This window comes from Apodemus sylvaticus, chromosome 12 (genome assembly GCF_947179515.1).
Source record: "Apodemus sylvaticus chromosome 12, mApoSyl1.1, whole genome shotgun sequence".
In the NCBI taxonomy this organism is placed as follows: Eukaryota; Metazoa; Chordata; class Mammalia; order Rodentia; family Muridae; genus Apodemus; species Apodemus sylvaticus.
Window position 1 is genome coordinate 87,759,801 of NC_067483.1, and position 20,187 is coordinate 87,779,987.

Here is a 20,187-nt window from a genome sequence, read left to right on the forward strand (position 1 = left end):
AGTTTTACTTCTTTCACCATAAATGTCTTTTATTTCTTTTTCTTGTGTGACAACACTGACCAGGACATCAAGGATGTCACATGGTTCAAACTGGCTTTGCATTTGCAGTGTATTTGAAATGGGAGTGTTGGGATTGTAATGTTCTTTCTTTCTTTTTTTCTTTTTTCTTTTTGAGACAGGGTTTCTCTGTGTAGCTCTGGCTGTCCTGGAACTCACTCTGTAGACCAGGCTGGCCGTGAACTCAGAAATCTGCCTGCCTCTGACTCCCAGAGTGCTGGGATTAAAGGCGTGCGCCACCACTGCCTGGCTCATTCAGCTTTTCAAGTACAACGTTGAATAGGAGTGGTAAACAGAGACACCTAACCCTGGACTGTAGGGCGCATCTGCCCCGTCCTCCATTGTTAAAGGATGATGCTAAAGATTTTACAGATTAATTTTATAGCGTTGATCGGCAAAATCCCATCCTGAAAGCGAGCAAATGGGGGCCCCAGAAAAGTGAGGGAGTAACTAGTTGTAAATAACTGGTGTAAGGAGTAGCATCAGGCAAAAAGCCTGCGAGTGGTCCACACTGGCACTGGTCAAGCTTGACCAGCTGTGGTACCAGGGCGCACGTGTTGCTCAGATGTCTTGCCTCTTTGGATTTTAATTTCTAGTGTAAATACAGCCTGTAACAACGCCTACCTGACAGTGTTGTTATAAGGTTGACAATATGCAAATTATGTTTTTTCTCATGTGTGTGTGTGTGTGTGTGTGTGTGTTAGAGGTAGGGTGGGGTCACTGAGGCAGGATCTCAGGGAGCCCAAGATGGTTTCAGACTCTCGATGTAGCCAATAGTGACTTTGAACTTCTCATCCTCCTGCCTGTAGCACTACAGTGCCATGCTGACAGGAGCAGGTCACTAGGCCAACAAGCCTGGTTTATGTGGTGCCGAGGATCAATCGCAGGGCACTATGCATGCTAGGAAGGCATTCTGTCACCAATATATGTCCTTAGTCCTGTATACATATTCAAAATGTGCCTAAACCAGTGTCTGGAAATAGCAAACACTCCATTGAAATGTCACATTTGCTGTGCAGTTGTGGGAGCCAGCTATGGGAGGATGTAAAGGCCTGCCATGCTGACTTGGGGACTTTCACCCAGCCGAACGCTCTCGGTGTCATGGCTGGGACTATCATCTAGTCTCCCTTGCATCCCAGCCGGAAGTCCCATCATCTGCACGTCCTATCTGACAGCAGCTGGATGGTCAGGCATTCCTCAGAGGCTAAGGGCACGGCCCTTTGCGTGCGTGCTTTACAGTGCTCTTCAGTTGCCTCTACCAAGACATTTGTCACCATCCTTGGCATCTCCTAGGGCAATGCCCTCTCAGATTAGACCTCAGAGCTTGAGTCTTCTGGGTTGGATAACTTCTCTTCTTGCCACTAGGGACCAAAGGAGGGAGTCTAGATAGAGGTGGCTTCTTTGTCTCAGAATGATAACACTAGAGAAAACACTGGGGGCATCTTTATTCAGCCCCATTGAGGGTGAATGGGAAATCAGCCTTTCAGGGCATGTTTTAAAAACAAAAAACAAAAAACAAAACAAACAAACAAACAAAAAAAAAAAAAAACAAAACCAGAAAGCACTTGTCTAGTTCCAGGAATTCTTGACTGGAAGAGCTCTTGGTTTCAAATTTGCTTGAGTCTTTTCCTGACCACGCAGCAGGTTGCTTCGCTCACTTCAATGGTATTGTTACATAAACAAGTAAGCAGTCTGCTTGCTACAGGCAGTCAGGTTTTCCATCCCAGTTTGGCTAATCAGGATATATGGGCGGATTCATGCTTGGGAGTCTTAAATCTCCTAAGCCTCACAGCTGTGTTCCCTGTTTCCACTAAATGCTAGCGTTTAAGATTTAGGGAATTATGCAAAACATGCTTGCAGTACTGGGTGGGGCTTAGGTGTGTTAGTATGGGGGCAGGGAGTGTCCCTGCCCTCTAGGGCGCCTGGTGCCCCTCCCCCCACTTATTTGAAGGTGGCGTAGAACCCTTGAAAATGCAGGAGAGTAAATAAATTCACAGGAGACTGAGCAAATGGTTTATGACATTGATCCGGCCCCAGCCCCAGGACTAGGCTTTTTCTTAAAATAACTTTGAGAATTGAGTGCAAAAATATTCGAACGGCAAGGTCTTTGGGTGCATTTATAGACACAATCTTAACGCAAAGCTCCTTCACACATCTAGCAGTTACCCTACAACCACTCAGCAGCTCACAGCCCAACCAGTCTTCCAAAATTCTACCCGGATGCATTCAAAATCTGCAACGGTGCAAGGAAATACCCTGCAATATATGCACTATATCTTGTAAAAGTTGCCTATGGTAGTGTGCAAGTACACACGCTGTTTATGCAGAATATTACCCCTCTTTCAGTGCTAAAAAAAATTCCCCACTAGCAGCTTTGTTTAGCACAAATACTCAAAGCTTTATTAAAAACAGTTTTCAAAAGTAGCTTCATAAAACTAGACACCAGCAAACCTTGGTCGAGGGGTGGAAAATAAATCGTATATCTTTAACCCGCAGAAGTTAAAGCTTTTTTTTTTTTTTTTTTTTTTTTTTGTTAGCTAACAATGGAAACTTTTTTTTTAAGTGTTTCCCTCCCTCGGTTTGCCAAGCAATAGAAAGAAAAAAAAAAAAAAAAAAGAAGAAGAAGAAGAAAAGAAAAACTTGTTCCGCTGAGTTCAACCCCAGACAGGCTCACAACTTCCTTCCTGCTTTCCTCCCCCAAGCCCCCGCCTTTCTGCCTCCTCCCTCAACCCCCAACTTTTTTTTTTTTTTTAAATCTTACATTGAACAAACACTGAAGTAGAAGTAGCCGGGAGCAGACGCTGACAGCGGTAGTGTCTCCAACCAAGCACGGAGCAGCGCAGGGTCGGCCCGGCGGTGTCCCCTCCGGGATCGCCTAGTCCCTGCGCCGGTACATTCAGCCTCGTAGCACCCCACTTTTTTCGTCTTCCATAAGTTGTTGCGGAAACCCTAGGGGAGTTTTTTGGTTTTTTTGTTAACTTTAAGCCACCTGGTCTGTAGGAGCCGGGAGCCCCCGGGGCATGCCGCCTGCACGGGACCTGGGAGTCTGAGCAATTGCAGGTAAGCGTGGCGGCTCCTTCCTGGCCCTTGTCTCTGAACCCTCTTTCCGCTCCGTCTGTGCTGGGGTTCCTCTGTGTGTTCCGGGGTCCGAGCACAGCACGGAGGGGAGGGCTAGGGCTAGAACTACGGAGAAGGAAGGCTGATTTGGGATGGTAGCGTGGCGTGGCCTTGGGGGCAGAGGAGGCGATTCGACTTTCCCACCGCCTTCCGGGCCGCTGCGCCGCGCCACCTCCCCGGCGCGCTGCGGGCGTCTGGGGCTCGGCTTGCCGGGCGGCTCCGCTGGCGCCAGGCGAGGCTGCCCGGGATGCGCGAGGCCCTGCCCTCGGCCGGTCGCGCTGCTCCGAGGCTTAGCGTGCCGGACTCGGGAGGGCTGCAGATTCTCAGGCCTGCACAATTAGAAGGCCTCCGGGCTGCAGCAGTGCAAGCAAGCCCAGAGTTCCTCCGAGGGGTGTGGGTCCCGGAGGCTACAGGGGCAGTCGGGTCCTCGCTAACAGGATGCGCGCAGGGCTGAGTAGCTGCAGACACGCACCCCCAACCCAAACACACACACACACACACACACACACACACACTCGCTGCAGAGTATGAGGGGCAGTAGGGAACCTCCACGATTGATTCCAGTGCTGGATACTGCAGAGTTTGGTCCCTAGCGCGCACGCGTGCCCACATTCACAAAACACACTTGTTTGGAAACAGACAGACATCAAGGCTAGTGCTGAAAAGTGCCTGGCTGCCCCCACCCCACCCCCCGCGCGCTCTCCCAGGCCTTTCATAGGCCTAGAGACACAGCCCAGGACCAGAAAGAAAACGGCGGGCACACAAGTCCCCTTCCAGGTCTCGGCTCCAGCAGCGGTTTGGGGAAGGCAGGTCCGGGTCAGGTTCCCTGTGACTTGGTCTCTGATGTCCTGAGAGAGGGTGGAGCAGGGTTGCCTGTCATCCTCGACAGCCGGTGTTTGCTCTGGCCAAGGAAACCTGGCCAGCCTCGCGGAGGGAACCAGCGAGTTGCACCTCCTCCCTCAGCCATCCGCGTGGCTACAGAGACTAATTTCAGAATTTGGGATTCTGTGTTCTTGGAGTGTATCACAAGCTGGGGGAGGTGGACCCCACGGCCGGAAAATACGAGCAAAGGCCATCGAGGCGGCCCCGGCATGCCTCCTCACTCATCATCACAACCCCTGTAGGCTAGACAACCAGGGGCACCGGGTCCCCAGCAGATTGGGGTCCCGGGGCTCCCTCTGTTCTCTGCGGGTGGGCTCTCTCCACCCTCCCTTGACTCCTACGGGAATTCTGACTTTTCTCCTTGTGTTTCCACAGCCGCGAAATCGTTTATGGAGCTTGGGGCGGGGGCCGAGCCCGCGATCTTGCCCCGTACCCGCCGCCTAGGCCATGCTGCTCCATCAGCGCGCGGAGCTGCGGCCGCCGGGCCTCCGGGACTAAGCCGGGAGCCGCGGGAGGAGGAGGCGCCGGCGGTGGAGCGGGACGGAGAGCCGCGGCGGCGGGCGGACCCAGTACTATGGCTGTGTACTGCTATGCCCTCAATAGCCTGGTGATCATGAACAGCACCAACGAGCTCAAGAGTGGCAGCCCCCGGCCCAGCGGCAGCGAGACGCCTCAGCCCTCCGGGAGGGCCGCGCTGAGTCCCGGCAGCGTCTTCAGCCCTGGGAGAGGCACCTCCTTTCTCTTCCCCCCAGGAGAGTCGCTGTCGCTGGAGGAGCCCGGGAGTCCTGGGGGTTGGCGCAGCGGCCGGCGCAGGCTGAATAGCAGCAGCGGCAGCGGGGGTGGCAGCAGCAGCAGCAACAGCAGCAGCAGCAACAGTGGCGTGGGCAGTCCCAGTTGGGCTGGCCGCCTGCGAGGGGACGCACAGCAGGTGGTGGCGGCTCGCACCCTCTCCCCACCTGGGCCAGAGGAGGCCCAGAGGAAGCTGCGGATTCTGCAGCGCGAGTTGCAAAATGTGCAGGTGAACCAGAAAGTGGGCATGTTCGAGGCGCAAATCCAGGCACAGAGCTCTGCCATTCAAGCGCCCCGAAGCCCACGTTTGGGCAGGGCTCGTTCGCCCTCCCCGTGTCCCTTCCGAAGCAGCAGCCAGCCACCCGGAAGGGTCTTGGCTCCGTGCTCCCCAAGTGAGGAACGGAGAACAAAGTCCTGGGGAGACCAATGTACAGAGACCCCAGATGCCAACTCCGAGAGGAGAAGCAGACTCAGCACACACCCCTTGAAGGACAAGGAGGGAGTGGCCCCTCTTTTAGGTCCAGCCAGCCCGACCAGGTCAGGGACTCAGAGTCCATCGACTTCAGTGAGAATGGAAAGAGGTACCCCGGCCAGTCCCCGCTGTGGCTCACCCACACCCATGGAAATTGACAAGAGGGTTTCTCCCTCACTGGAGCGCTTTGGAACTAGCTTAACGTTGGCTACTAAAGTAGCAGCTTCAGCCGCATCTGCTGGACCACACCCTGGACAGGATTCTGCCCTCATGGAGACAGCCTGTGAGCTCAGGGGCATGCGCCCCTGGGAGGCCCAGATGGAGAGACGGGGGCAGTTTCTGGACAGGGAGACCAGCTCAGCCCTAGAGCCTGTCCGGACCCACATTAGAGAACTCCCTGGAAGGGTGGGAAGAGGACTTCGTTCTGTTGGTGAGCAGGGCTCCTGGACACCTGAAGTCATCAAAAGGCCGGAAGAGAGGACTGTGCCTGCCCAAAGCTCAGAGCCCTCGGACAACCCGGGATGGGCTAGACTGCCTGGAGACCTGGGTTCCGTAGGACCTGAGAAGGGAGGAAGTAGGATCCCAGGGATCCAAGAACCCCAGCAGACCCTGGACAGTGTGAGAGAAGGGTCTCCAGCACTGGGCCTGCTTGGGGGCAGCCAGGCAGCACAGCCAGGGAGCAGGGATGCGGAGTCAGGAATTCATTCTGGCAGAATGCTGGGGCCTTTACCACCTGGGGAGGTAGCAACAAATTTGAAAGAACCCCAGTGCCTCCCCGGGGACAGGATGGGAATGGCGCCTGAGAGTCCCATAGTTTGGCCCAGTGCCCTGGAGGAAGCTCCCCTGATCTGGACGTGTGACACGGGGGTACAGTTGAAGGGGACTTGGGGAAGCCAGCTGCAAGATGCTTACCCTAGCTGCCAAGAGATGCCCCCAGCCCAGAAGGACGAGGCCTCCTTAAAAGAGGCCTGCAGTCCCAGCAGCATCCCCGCCATTCCTGCAGTCATCATCACAGATATGGGAGCTCAGGAGGACGGAGGGTTAGAGGAGGGCCAAGGAAGCCCTCGGGGTCCCCTGCCTCTGAGGAAGCTGTCGTCCTCCTCAGCCTCCTCTACTGGCTTCTCCTCTTCCTACGAGGACTCGGAGGAGGACATCTCCAGTGACCCTGAACGCACTCTGGACCCCAACTCAGCCTTTTTGCATACCCTGGACCAGCAGAAGCCCAGAGTGGTGAGTGTTGCTGAGCAGTTTTTACAAACTCATGCAGACCTCGGATGCTCCGTGCATTCTCCTGGTTTCCTTACTTCTTGCTGAGCCGTAAAGACCCTGAGCAGGGAGGGCTCTGGTAAAGTCACAATATTTCTCTACAGGGAGATGTGTTGTGGGCATGGTCTACCAAGCACTCTGTAGACTGGGCAGTGAGTTTAAACCGTTCTTACTGTACATGTCTTTAAAAATGAGTTTGAAGGAACATAAGATTTGTGTATGTCAACCATAATAAACCTTCCTAATTTCCAAAGACGGTGAGCAGAGATGTTCTCCATGCTGCTTTTACCTGGTGAAACGTCATTTCACGGTTTATTCAGGTTGACAAGGATAACTATTGCCTTAACTCAGCCTCTGCTCTCAGGCAGAAATGTGGATGAGCCGATTCTGTGACAGACCCCTGACCTCTGCAGATGTGGTTGTGCGGTTGAGCTATGATTTGAGCAACTATTGAGATTCACACGTAAGTTAGGCAGGAGTTGGCAGTGTCAGTGTCAGTCAATGTAAGGAATATACAGTGTGACGTAGGTATGAGATAAATGGAAAATTATCTTTTGTGCCAAGTGGATACTTTGTTTTGTAGCTTCATTTGAGTTAAATTGTCTGAGTTAGGCACATGGTGTCTCCTTAGGAGTATAAGTTGGGACAGGTCCATTTCTGGTATATTTCTACATGTGTGCTTGAGTTCATTACACTGACTCTTGGTCTGTCTGAGGCAGTGACAGATGTTCATTCGTACTATGAGGTTAATCTCATTTTTGGGCTGCAGTCTGTCTCTTTCAGAAGGTAATTGTTGAAACTAGCTCTTCTAAAGCGGGATGGCCTTTCTCTTGCCTCTGCATGGAGGATTGGGAATTTCCTTTCCTGGCATGCAAGAAGTTATATGGCTTCCTTGTGGGGAAAGCCATATGGTATTTTAGTGGTTTGGCTTTCTGGTTTCATCTTGAATGTGAGATTCCACCCATTTGTATCCCAGTAACTTTCTCCATCCCTACAGGGTGCTTTACAGTTCCACTCAACACAGTTCAGGAAGAAAATCTGGACTCTCAAACACTCCTCTCCAGCTTCCACTTCAGAAATCACCATCTAGTTTTAAAGATCAGCAGTTTCTTTCTCTGAAGCTCGGTTTTCTACTGGTAATCTAGAGAGACAAATGCGATTGCAAGCAGCAGTCCTAATCAGTCTGTCACTTGGGAGCCAGGACAGGGCTCCTGGCATCTTGCACCTGCTGCCGGCACCAGCATGTCACCTTTAGAGAAGGGGCAGGCAGGCAGTCTGCCTGCAGGGGACAGTGGTCACAGGGCAGGTGGGAAATGCGTATTTTTGAAACCCCTAAGCATGGCTCGCACACCCAAATAACTCTGAGCTGTTAATGCAATTTCCACTTTCTGCGGTGGCAGGCTAGCTCTTGCCCACTGCTCGCCCAAACAGTCCAGACATGCGTGTTTGAAAGCAAAATCTTGTTTGGGAGTGAGTTAAAGGGGAGATAAATAATAACAGGTAACAGGTAAACTGTTTTTTTCTTCATTTGTCAGATTAAAACCAGATAAGTAACCAGGGAGGAGCTGGTGAGAGAGGCTGAGAGGTGGAGCGCTCGCACTCTACCTCCTGCTTTTGAAAACGTTCTTTTAGACACCCACAAGTAGGGTTAGGGAGAAAGACATGGCCTGCCCACTTTGCTCTCTGAAGCATGTGAAGGAGAGAGAGAGAGAGAGAGAGAGAGAGAGAGAGAGAGAGAGAGAGAGAGAGAGAGAGAGAATATGATGCGTGTCCCCGTGCGCATGCGCATGAGTGTGGGTAATCAACTGGAAATTATGGAATCCTAGGGACTTTTGTGCTTTGGTTGAGAGCTTGCACTGTGAGCAGAGGTCTCTTTTTAGGCTAATGGTGATGGTGGAGCTTATCTGAAACGGAAAACGGTCTGCTCATTGGATCAAAAATTACTCATCCCCCAACCCTCCCCCCCCCCAAGACTGCTATTTTGTCTGCTGAAGGTCAGACATCTTGATGGACCTGGGAGCCCTGCGGGCTGCCCTTTGGATGTTTGGTAGATGAAGTCTAAAGTGGCTCTACTTCTGCTTCCTCTAAACGGGTCTACGTTCTCCTCGGACTTCTGTGTTGTGCCGTACGGCTGCACTGCTGTCTGGGCACGATCACACTTGCCCTCTTCCCCTCACACGCACTCACTCATGCTCTCCTCACCTTTGCATTGCTCACATACACTAACATGTGCCTGCCTGCACATGCTCACACCAACTCCTGCCCCCACTCACACCCATTCACTCAAACTCAAACTGAAATGGTATGTTCACACAACCAACCCCGGCCCCCTGAGCCAAACTAGACCTGAAGGATTTTTACGACTGCATCGCCTTCCCACATACATGCTCTCTACTGCGCACTGCCTCATGCGTGACCGAGTGCCCAAGCAGGGTGTGACAGCATATCTACGTCCTAAGGATCAGACACTTGGGATTTGCTTGGAAGGAACAATCAATGTAAGCCATCTACAGAGGCTTAAATTCAGGTCCATTCACACTTCCTGTTCCCTGAGCTCTGAACAGAACCAGTGGCGCTGAGCAAGCATGGTGCTCCCTTGCATGGTGCTCCCTTGCTTCAGAGCAGAAAGCGTTTATTTCTTGTCCTCCTATATCGTTCTAGTCAAGGGCCTGGGGCGCTGAGATTCCAGGGAGAGAGTATGACGTTATACAACACAGAAGCTTCTCACCTTATAAAATAGATTGGATTGATTTGTTCCAAAATTGTACTATCAATAATGAGTATGTATAAAAATGGAACAAGGGGCCAGCAAGATGGCTCAGCATCTTGGGACTTGCTACCAGGCTGAAGATCAGAGTTCGATACCCAGTGCCTACATGGTAGAGGGAGAGAATTGGTTCCAGCAAGTCATCTATGTATGTATGTGTGTGTGTATGTATGTATGTATGTATGTATGTATGTATGCATGGGTATATATGTATGTATGTGTGTATGTATGTATGTGTATATATATGTATGTGTATATATGTGTGTGTATGTATATATGCAAAAACACATGCATGCATGTATGCAGGCAAATTTTCATAAATTAAAATGTAAAAAAAAAAGTATATAAAAAACCCAAAACAGTAGTCTAGTACCTGTAGACTATATAAGGAAGTAGACTATCAGAGAGCCTCTGCCTCCTGGTGTTTACTACTTGTAAGGGCCACTGGAATTTGGTTTCTTTGGACTTTATTGGGGGGGGGGGGGTTATTGAGCAGTTTTGCTTCATTTTAGTGAAAAATGAATTTGTAAACACAGCACAATTTTACCTGTTTGAGATGAGTTGTGTGTGACGATTTTATGTTTTATTATCTAGAGGTGAGCACTTTTAAGTGGAAACTTTAAAAAAAAATTTTATATATGTGTATGTGTGTGTAAACACAAGTGTGTGGAGTGCTTCCAGAGATCGGTGTGTGTGTGTGTGTGTGTGTGTGATCCCTGGAGCAGCTGCGAGTTGCCTGATTTGTGTAGTGAGAAAGGAACTCCGGGTCTGCAGGACACCAAGAACTCTTAGCTCCTGAGGCATCTCTCCAGCATGTGGAAACTTTAGATGAGGATGTTGAAGGCTAAGATTGCGGGGCTCAGATGGCACTTTCTGTTTCCCAAAGATGGGAGGCCTGTCTGTCTGTCTGTCTATCTCTTTTAGACATGGGATTCTTGATCTAGGGGTCCTGGAGTCATTTGTCTGAGATTCTGAGGATTATTCTGACAAAATAACCCAACAACAAAACCAAAAACAAACACACAAACAAACAAACAAACACCCCCAAGATTCAAAAGCAGCAGGACCTGGGACACATACAGGAGGCCCTGGCTCTCTGGCACCATTTCCTCTTTCCATTGTGCATAATACAAGGGTAATTCAAGGGGGTCCATCTCACGCCAACCTTCTACAGATACTTAATTCTAGATACCCACAGCTCCATAGTTGGTGGGTGTGAAGCATGTGTTTGCATGTTTGGAGATGTGACAAGGATCCTTTGGCATGGGCCTTGGCATTAAGGTCCAAACCAGGCACCTTTAAATGTGTGCTTTTATGGAAGCCAGTTGACTGATGGTACTGTCTCTCTTCCTCCCTGTACCAGATGATTGGCTCTTTGTAACTTCACATTGAAAATAAAAAGAAAACAAAGTAAACAAATAAGCACCAACTAATCAATGAACCAAACAACCAAAAGCACCATCAGAACAAACCACCAGCACCATAATTGAGGTTTTCATCGTAATCACTCAGACCTTAGCGACTGATGGATAGGACACCATAACTTTAACCCCAAAGGATGTGCTCTGGCTACAAATAAAAAGAACCTGACCCCTACCCCACCCCTGACTACCCCACCCCTGCCCCAGGTGTATTCCTTTGGAAACAGGCTTTGTGATACTGAGCCAAAATGTCCCTTCAAAGCATTGTCTTATCAGAGATGAAAGTTTTCTTTCATTAAATGGATAAGGAGGAAGAAAGGTGGACTCTGGACATCACTTTTCATGAGAACATTTACACTCTGCAAAAATACATTTTGAGACATACCTCAACTTTAGGTTTTAATAAAAAAATAATAAGCCTATCAGCTTTTGATTGCAGGAAAATGGATTTCAAGTATGGAATCTCCTGGTTCCATGATTAACATTGTCTACATATCCCGAAGATTGAACGTACAGTCAGGGAAGCGGTAGAGTTCTTTTTCTCCATGGTCACATCTTGTAGAAGAAGAACCATGCCTGGCACACGTTTCAAACTCATCCTCAGAGCTCAGTTTGCAAGAGCTGAATTGCTACCAGGTCACCTTTCTGACTTTGTTGGTACATGCTTGCTGAATGTAGTTATAGATTAGATTGGTTTTTATATAGTTTATTTAAATCCCTAGGGGCAATGATAACATTGTTTAGACTTGTTTTATTTTGCTCAGTACCAACATAGTCACCTAAAGGTAGATATTTTTTTTGAAGAAATTAATGGAAAGAATTTTATCTTGTGGAAAGACCTCTGTAGATTTTAGATAATCAACAAGTGATACAGAATTAACTCAGGAATTCTTTTAAATTACCTTGTGAAGCCATGTGTGATCGTGTGTGCCTGTAATGTGAGCACACCCACACCCAGGCTGATCCTGAAGGATTTCCAGTGTGAAGCCAGCCTGGACTGTATAGCCAGCTCCTATCTCAAAAATAAGCAAATAAATAAATTGCACTGTGGTCATATTATCAGTGTGGAGGAATCTATGAGTCTGGTTGTAGGATCGAACAGCTTGGCATTGAAAATATGTACACTGTGTTCCAGCTCCATGAGAAACATGGTTTGCTGTGATTGTGTGTGTGTGTGTGTGTGTGTGTGTGTGTGTGTGTGGTGACTCATATATTTTCTTATAAATCAGAGGAAGGCATTGCTTCTTTTAATGTAAACTGTAAACTCTTTGGTTTTAGGAAAAGTTTGCTAGAGTGGCACCTGCCCCTTCAGGATTTTATAGGATCTTGAGGGTTTTGTATGGCCATATACTCTTAACTCCATGACCCAACTAATGATGGGCCTGGAGGTAGTTTCAAGAGCATGAGAAGAACATTGAGTTCTTCCTTAAGAACCAGGAGAGTCCATCTGACCGTGGACGGCCATCTTGGACGTCTTGGTCTCCAGGTCCTCGCCATCAGCCCTGACTAGTGTAGTTCTGCCTCTGACCTCAAGCCGAGCTTCTCCTATTTGTTGTCTTCTCACCGAGCCTTCCCCTCCGTCCTGTCTTACCAGTGGGCACGGTAGCGCTAACCCATTTTTCAGGTGAACTATTGGTATAAAGACAACTTAAGTCTCTTTTACCAGAAGACAAGACATGTAAGCATATGTGATCTCATTTTATATTTTTATATTAAAAGTAGCAAAATGTTTTCTCCTGGTTACATGAGGAACATTGTCTACATATCCTGAGACTGAACAGGGAAGCGGTAGAGTTCTTTTTCTCCATGGTCGCATCTTGTAGAAGAAGAACCATGCCTGGCACACGTTCAACATCGTCATAGGACCCGTGTTCACATCCACAAATGAACTTCTTTTTAAAACTTTTTAAAAATTAATTTTATTATTATTATTTTTCATTTAATTTTATTTTTTACTTATTCACTTTACATCCCTCTTACTGCCCCTTCCCTGTTATCCCCTCCCACAATCCCCTCCCCCCCCTCCCCTCCTCCTCTGAGTGGGTGGGGATTACCCTGGATATCCCCCTACCCTGGCACTTCAAGTCTCTGCAAGGCTAGGTGCTTCCTCTCCCCCTGAGGTCAGACAAGGCAGTTCAGTTAGAAGAACATATCCCACATACAGGCAACAGCTCTTGGGATAGTTCCTGCTCCAGTTGTTTAAAATCCACATGAAGACCAAACTACACATCTACTACATATGATTAGGGAGACCTGGGTCCAGTCTGTGTATGTTCTTTGGTTGGTGGTTCAGTCTCTGAGAGTCCAAAGGGTCCAGGTTAGTTGACTCTTTTGGTCTTCCTGTATGGTCCTCTCCCCTTCAGGGCCCACAATCCCTTCTCCTATCCTTCTATAAGCATCCCCAAGCTCCGTCCACTGTTTGGCTGTGGGTGTCTGTATAGGTCTGAGTCAACTGCTGGGTGGAGATTCTCAGAGCACAAACTGCTCCTGTCTGCAAGTAGAACAGAGTGTACTTAATAGTATCAGGGAGTGGTGCTTACCCATGGGATGGGTCTCAAGTTGGGCCGATCTCACAAAGCTTCTTAGGTAGGTAGGTTCCTTATTCACTTTTAAAGATCCAACTGTGCTTCAAGAAGCTGGCTTAGTGGGCAAGGCACTTGCTGTGCAGACATAACAACCTGAGTTCAGTGCCTGGAACCTTCGTAAAGTCAGAAGGAGAGAACTGACCATGCACAGCTGTTATCCAGCTTCCACATACATGTCGTGCCACACATGCGCATTCATATACATCAGGTGTGTACATACAACAACAATAACAGAGTAACATGAGAAATAAAGTATTTGTTAAATGAGAGGTGGAGGTAAAAGGTATCTAATATCTATCCATAGGAGAAGGGTTGACCTGTCTTGAAAATGCATGAAGGGAAAAAAAAATTTTTCACAACGAAGGCTGGTTCATTGCTGATCTCCTGAACCCTGATACTTCAGGGATAAGCAAGCTAGACCTGGGTTTGAGATGTCTGGGCCACACGTGGTCTGTAAACCACTGGAAAACTAGTGAGAGTCGGGGTGGCCTTATAGAGGGGTCAGAGTTCCACCCACAGTGCTGATAAAGGCTCCTGTGTAGTGACACAGAGTTAAGACTCAGTAAAAAAAAAAAAAAACAAAAAAAAAAAAAAAAAAAAAACCCAGACAGCATGGTTGGAAGATTGTGAGTGCTGTGGAGGCAGGGGAAACCGGGTTCTGTGGAAGAACGTCTCCATAGCATCTCCAAGACCTCACCGTCCACTTTCACCCTGACACACTCCTACAGAATGGTTTGCCTCTGGCTGAAAGGCTAGAATCAAATGTTTTCCGGAGACCAGAAGTCCCCTGCTGCTGTGCACTTGGCGTCCCTCGGTGTGACTTTGATGGCTACTTAGAATAAGGCTGGTCTTAGCTTCCATCTCAGTCCTAGTGCCTACATGCAGGGTTGGGAATTTCTTTAAGGGTTGGGACTCAAAAGATAAGGGCTGTAGACCTTGGTCCACAGAGGAGTCTGCTCTACATGGTTGTCAGGGAATGAGGTCAGCTCGACACATTTGTGTAGTGGATGGTTCGGGGGAGACTCCTCTGACAGTTCCTACTTAAAGGCAGGAACTTCCAGGATTTGTGAAGCAAGGTCTGGTTCAGGATACTCATTTCCTTAGTCAGCAACTCTTGGACATGTTTCTCAATAATTCTCAGAAAAATTCATGGCCAGAAATCATAGTCCCCCCCCCTTATTGATATTTTGGACAGTATATTAATTTGATATCATGTAATAGAAGCCCATTCAAAAGGTATATCTCTCTCTCCTCAGGACACTAGCCAGCACAACTTAAAGGGTTTTTTTGGTTGTTGTTCCTTGAAATTTTGATTTCTCTCATTTTAGACCATCTGTCAAGTTTTCCGGGTAGCTGTGGCAGAAGATGTGTTTCCCCAACGTGCTAAAATCCTGGATTCCATTCCCAGCACAACTACACACACACACACACACACACACACACAGAGAGAGAGAGAGAGAGAGAGAGAGAGAGAGAGAGAGAGAGAGAGAGAGAGAGCTCAGCAGATGCTTGCCTGAACTTAATCCCTGGGACCCATGGAGAAGTGTAAGAGAACTTCACGAAGCTGTCCATGTGTGTGCCATGACATGTGTGCATTGTGCATAAATAAAATGAAAATAAGGAAGGTTTTATAATAACCAAAAAATTGGAGCTCTGTAGGAGATTAACAGCAGAACCAATCTCTTTGGTGCCAGGATGGGAATTTAGTATTTCAAGCATGCTATGCAAGTAGTCAACAGCAAGGCTAGGTCTGCAGAGCTTCTCTTCCTCCTCCTCCTCCTCCTCCTCCTCCCTCCTCCTCCTCCTCCTCCTCCTCCTCCTCCTCCTCCTCCTCCTCCTCTTCCTCCTCCTCTTCCTCCTCTTCGTCCCCCTCCTTCTTCTTTTGAGGCAAAGTTTCACTAAGTTGCCCAGGTTGGCTTTGTATCCATCTTATAGTCCAGGCAGGCCTTGGATTTGAGATCCTCTTAGTTTAGTCTCTCTAGTAGCCGTGATTATAGGCCTGAACTGTAATGTATTTTGTATGGCCAGAGCCAGTGTGCCCTGGCTACTGTTCATTCTCGTATATGAGTTCACCCGGAGTGGGAGGCGGGCATGTTTTTATTTCCCCATCTCTGAATGAGCAGAAACTGGCTCGGGCATGCTGGGTGGTAGAGGTTAAGTGTCGTCGCCCTCCTGGAAGCCTGGGACGCTTGCTGTCAGCCTGTTTATCTTTCTTTTCACTCTTGCGGTAAGATCTGGATAGAAAGGGAAAATGAATGAGAGAGAATGACAAGCACAGATGTGGAAATTAGTTCCGCTGACCTCTGACCAAGATCAGGGCTGGCCTAACCCAGAGATGGTACAGTATGTGGTGATGCAGTGCACGGGGCTGGTCCTCCTCCCCAAGGTTATCCCTCTTCCTTACTTTCTAGAGCTGGTCCTAAGGCACCGTGGGGGGGGGGGGGGCACGAAGGAGGTGCTTTTGCCCTTGGCTTTGGGCTTGGCATGCAGCTTCCTCTCATTAATGGTCTTAAAGGGTTCTTTACCGCATCCTGCCCTCTCTTCCTCCAACCTATTTAATCAGAACAAATAAATAATTATACTTTCCTAAGATGCCGCTCTACATTGTATATGGCTAATGCTTAACATTTTTGTGTCCCAATGTGGAATGTTCGGCCTGCTTCAGTGGAGGTTGGGGGGAGTGTCTGTGTGGGTGTGGGTTTAGAGGGGTGTGAGTCGACCGCCTGGTGCCTGGCCATCTACCCCCCTGGATCTGCAGTCTCTCTTTGGTATGTGTGAGCTGGTTAATAGGACCTGGGCAATCACAAGGGAGGTCACTGCACCCCCCGGGCAGCTCCCGCCAAGTGTTTTTCCAATTTCTGCTGACATTCTTTCCAGGCTCAGTTCAATTTGTTTTCCTCCTTGCTATGGCGATTGATGACGGGGTTGTGAAATGTATAATTGGGCAGCCTCTCCTCGAAGTGTTCCTTCCCCAGTTCTGTGGGAGCTGGTGTTTGTCTAATCCCCTGCTGATGCACACGTGGGTCCTCACTTCTCCTGAGCTAGCCATCTAGATGGCAGATTTAGTAACATAGGCCTCCCCAGCTGTGGGGACAGGGTGTCGTCCGGGAGTGGGGGGTCGGGAACTGGGAACATGGGAGTATTACTTCTGTAACCCTTATCTCACCTGAATCTGGTAGCAGGAAGCAGGAGAGAGGCCTGTGTGCTGCAGTGACTTACTGTTTAATCTCCTAACAATGCCAAATGGAAAATCCAACTGCCTGCCAGTGGCTTAGGAAATGGCCAGGAGATTTTGTCAGGGTCAGATAATCCTGAGACACAGATCTCTGAGCTGAGGGTAGGGAAAACACAGTGGTGTTGTGTGTTAAAGCCGGCAGGACCAGGAGGGCGCTGTAAGGGTTGAGAAACCGTTAAAGGGCCTGTAAGGGAGTCGCCCGGCACGACCTATGAAAGCTGTAGGCGGTAGCTGAACCGTTGTCCTCTTCTTGCTTTTGTTTGCTTGCTTGTCTGTTTTTGAGGTGGTGTCTTGTAGCCCAGGTTAGACCCCTTTCCTCCACCTCCTAAATGCTGGGATTACAGGTATGAACCACAGCATCCTGACTTCTTTTCCTCTTCCTCTTCCTCCTCCTCCTCTGCTTCCTCCTCCTTCCCTCTTTCTCCTCCTCCTCTCTTTCTCCTCTTCTCTTTCTCCTCCTCCTCTTCCTCTTCCTCCTCTTGTTCCTCTTCCTCTTCTTCCTCTCCCTCTTTTTCCTCTTCTTCCTCCTTCTCCCTCCTCTTCCTCCTTCACCTTTCTCATTTGTCATCTCAGTCACCACAGCAGGAACCACTTCCTAGTGCTTGTCTTGCTAATTCCAAGCCATTTGGAAATCCCTTGTCAGTGGTCCTCTGAGAGCCAAGTAATCCCTAGAGCTGGTTTGGTAAACTGGAAACACTAGTCGCTCCTGGCCTCAGAGAGGGTATATATTCTTTCCTTCCTGAATTAATTTTGATTTTGCTTGCTATGACACTACTTTCATAGCTGTCTCAAAAGAGGGGTGGACCAGGACGAGCACTGAGCCAGTGCGAACAATCTTACGGGTGTTGCTTAACGAGAACTCTGAGCTGCGTCAGAGACCTTCATTCTGTCCACAGTGGGGCTGGTACTGGCATGGGCATAGTAGAGAGCAAGGGATATGAATGAATAGACACCCTGTTTCCTCTTCAGCTGGGCTGTAGTGACCTTCCGCCTCAGCACCCATCCAGGCCAGAATCCCCAGGGTACACCACCATCTCAGGCTAGGCTTTGCTCATTGGTGGGACATGAACATCAGAGGCACCGCAGAAGGCCGTAGGAAATGAGACATCACAGAGCAGGGGTCTACCATCCTCAGGTCAGGACTGAACGCATGAGGTGGGACTGCTGTCTTCTTAGGATCTGGGGATGCTTCATGGTGGCATCCACGTTTCAGTCTTGTCCTGGTTGGCTCGGCTGTGCTCTGAAAGCTGAGAGAAAACCAGGCTTGATTTTTCTTTTTGCTTTTTGAGATGGCGTTCCTCTGTGTGGCCCTGGCTGTCCTGGAACTCACACTGTAGACCAGGCTGGCCTTGAACTCAGAGATCCTCCTGCCTCTGCCTTCCAAGTGCTGGGGTTAAAGGGTGGTTTGAGTGTCCAGGTGCTGTGCTGGATACCTCATCTGTATAGTTGTCTTGGGTTGTGTCTGGTAAGTTCTGCATCTCCTCTCATGGGTTTCTGGGTCTTCTCTCCAGTGATTGCCTAAATAGTTGGGCGTTTACACAGCAATTTCTGCCGCCTGGTACCTATCCTGAAGAGATGGGTCTGATTGATCCTGCTGGCCAAGCACATTCATTAAATATGAGTTAATGAGTAATGAATCAGCATGGGTGGGCACATGAAGTTTGGTTGGATTTAGACAGCCGCCATTGGGTACAGAGCACGGGGTAAAGGGCTAATGAATTTGTTGTCTCTGATGGAAGTCTTAAGCAGAGACTGTCCAAGATTCAAAGGATCCATGAGACTCTCTTCACTTGGGCCACCTTCCCTAGGACTGACTGGGTACGTGTAACTCCATACAAACGGCACCTCAGCTGATGGAAGCTGTGGAGTTTGAGTTGTTCTCTTATACTTGGGAAGCTCAAGTGGAGTCAGTGCTCTCTATGCCTTGTGTCGGTTGATCAGAGGGACACAATCTGGAAGGAGAGAGGGGACTTCTGCTCAACAAGTATCACAAAGCCTCAATCTATGAAGAAACCAGAGGGAGGTGGTTAGGGCTGACTTGGTAGAAAGTAGAAATTCTCTGGGTTGAGCCTAACTAAACTCTCTCATTTACTTATCGTGTGATCTCAGAGAAATGTCTTAATCTTTCAGTACCTCAGTTCCATCATCCATAAAATGGGATGGACAGTTCCCAAGTAAGATTCTTGAGTCTTGTGTGAAGGTACGTTTGAAGTGCCTAGCAGACCGTCTGGATACAAAATGGTGACCCTGTGCCTCGGTGGCAGCAATGACACCAGCCCTCAGCTTCACCCTGGGCTTGTCGCCGTCACCATCTGATTCCCTTTGAAAGTGAAGCAGGATGCCCAGGAAGTATTTCTAATGTGGGCACTTCTCTCCTCTAAGAAATAAAGGGGTGCAGGAGCTCTGATGCTGATATTTATAAAAAGCCCACGCGGGAGCAGGCAGGCTCTGTGACGCAGAGGAAAGTGGCCTTTCAGAGAACGCAGAGCTCTAGCCAGCCAGACCTGAATGCACACTCTCACTCTGTCTTGCTTTGCTGAGACTTGTCTGATTCTATTTCCACACCTCTACCAGGAGGATAACGGCCTTCTCGTGGGATATGAAGAAAGATGGTGGGACTCAAGACAATGCAGAATGTCCCGGGGATAGAGGGATTCCTTCTGTCACTCCATCACTGAACTGGCTTCAGAGGGGTCCCCAGCTCAGCATCACCCAGTGTGTCCTGCATCACACCCGGCATCTCAGGTGCAGGACAAGGTAGACAGCAGCCTTTACATGGTCAAGGAGGTCCCTGCCTTGTAGGAGAGGTCTCATCTAGTTACTAGGACTCAGAACGTGACATTTCACAAACAATCCTCTGTATTCCGCTGCTGGTAAGGGTATCTGGTTACTGGCCCTTGGAACGAACCTATTTATTCTGCCTTGGAGGTGGAAAGTGGCTGATGTCCCACTGGCACAGAAATCCTGGAGTTTGGGGGTGTGGGAGGCACACCCCTTATTTGCTCTCTCCTTAGTCTTAGCAATCTTCATGTCTTTAGAGTCTCCATAGTTTGTGAGCACAGAGGACTGAGGTATAGTTGTGTTTTGGTGGTGGTGGTGGTGGTGTGTGTGTGTGTGTGTGTGTATCTGTGTATGTTGTGTAAAAATTAACTGGTGTGTGTATGTGTGTGTGCATTTGTGTATGTTGTGTGCAGATTAACTGGTGTGGGGGTACTTGAGTGTGTGTGCATGTGTGCAGGCATCTGTGTGTTTTGTGTGCAGATTAACTGGCTTTGTCATGTGTTTGTTAAAATCAGCCTTTCTGAGCTGTAGGTTCTTTCTTTAAAGACTGGCCAATGCTCAACACCTATACCTTTCACTAGGCCTTGGGACCAGGAAGTTGTGGTCTGTACAGCCCACATTGCATCACTCTGCTCGGCCTCTTCCAGGACTCCCTAAGTTCCGGGGTTGCTCTTTGCCGTCAGCCACAGTCTGGGATGGTGGAGATGTGAGACAGACTCCTGTGATGCTACCCTTAGGAGGTCAAGAGGATCCTGTAAAGGTCTTCAGGGCCCGGTCTGTTCAGTAGGCGCTGAACTCATTGTTTGGGTGCTGTG

At 49.0% G+C, this 20,187-nt stretch overlaps 1 protein-coding gene across 1 annotated transcript in view; it reads left to right on the forward strand.

Moving 5' to 3' along the window:
• Window positions 1-3,025: 3,025 nt before the first annotated feature.
• Window positions 3,026-20,187, forward strand: part of Itpkb (inositol-trisphosphate 3-kinase B) — a 96,681-nt gene continuing 79,519 nt past the window's right edge. The window contains exons 1-2 of the mRNA XM_052201194.1: window positions 3,026-3,117; window positions 4,432-6,547. Coding sequence (XP_052057154.1) covers window positions 4,631-6,547 — 1,917 coding nt within the window. The 5' untranslated portion in view covers window positions 3,026-3,117; window positions 4,432-4,630. The remainder of the gene's footprint in view (window positions 3,118-4,431; window positions 6,548-20,187) is intronic.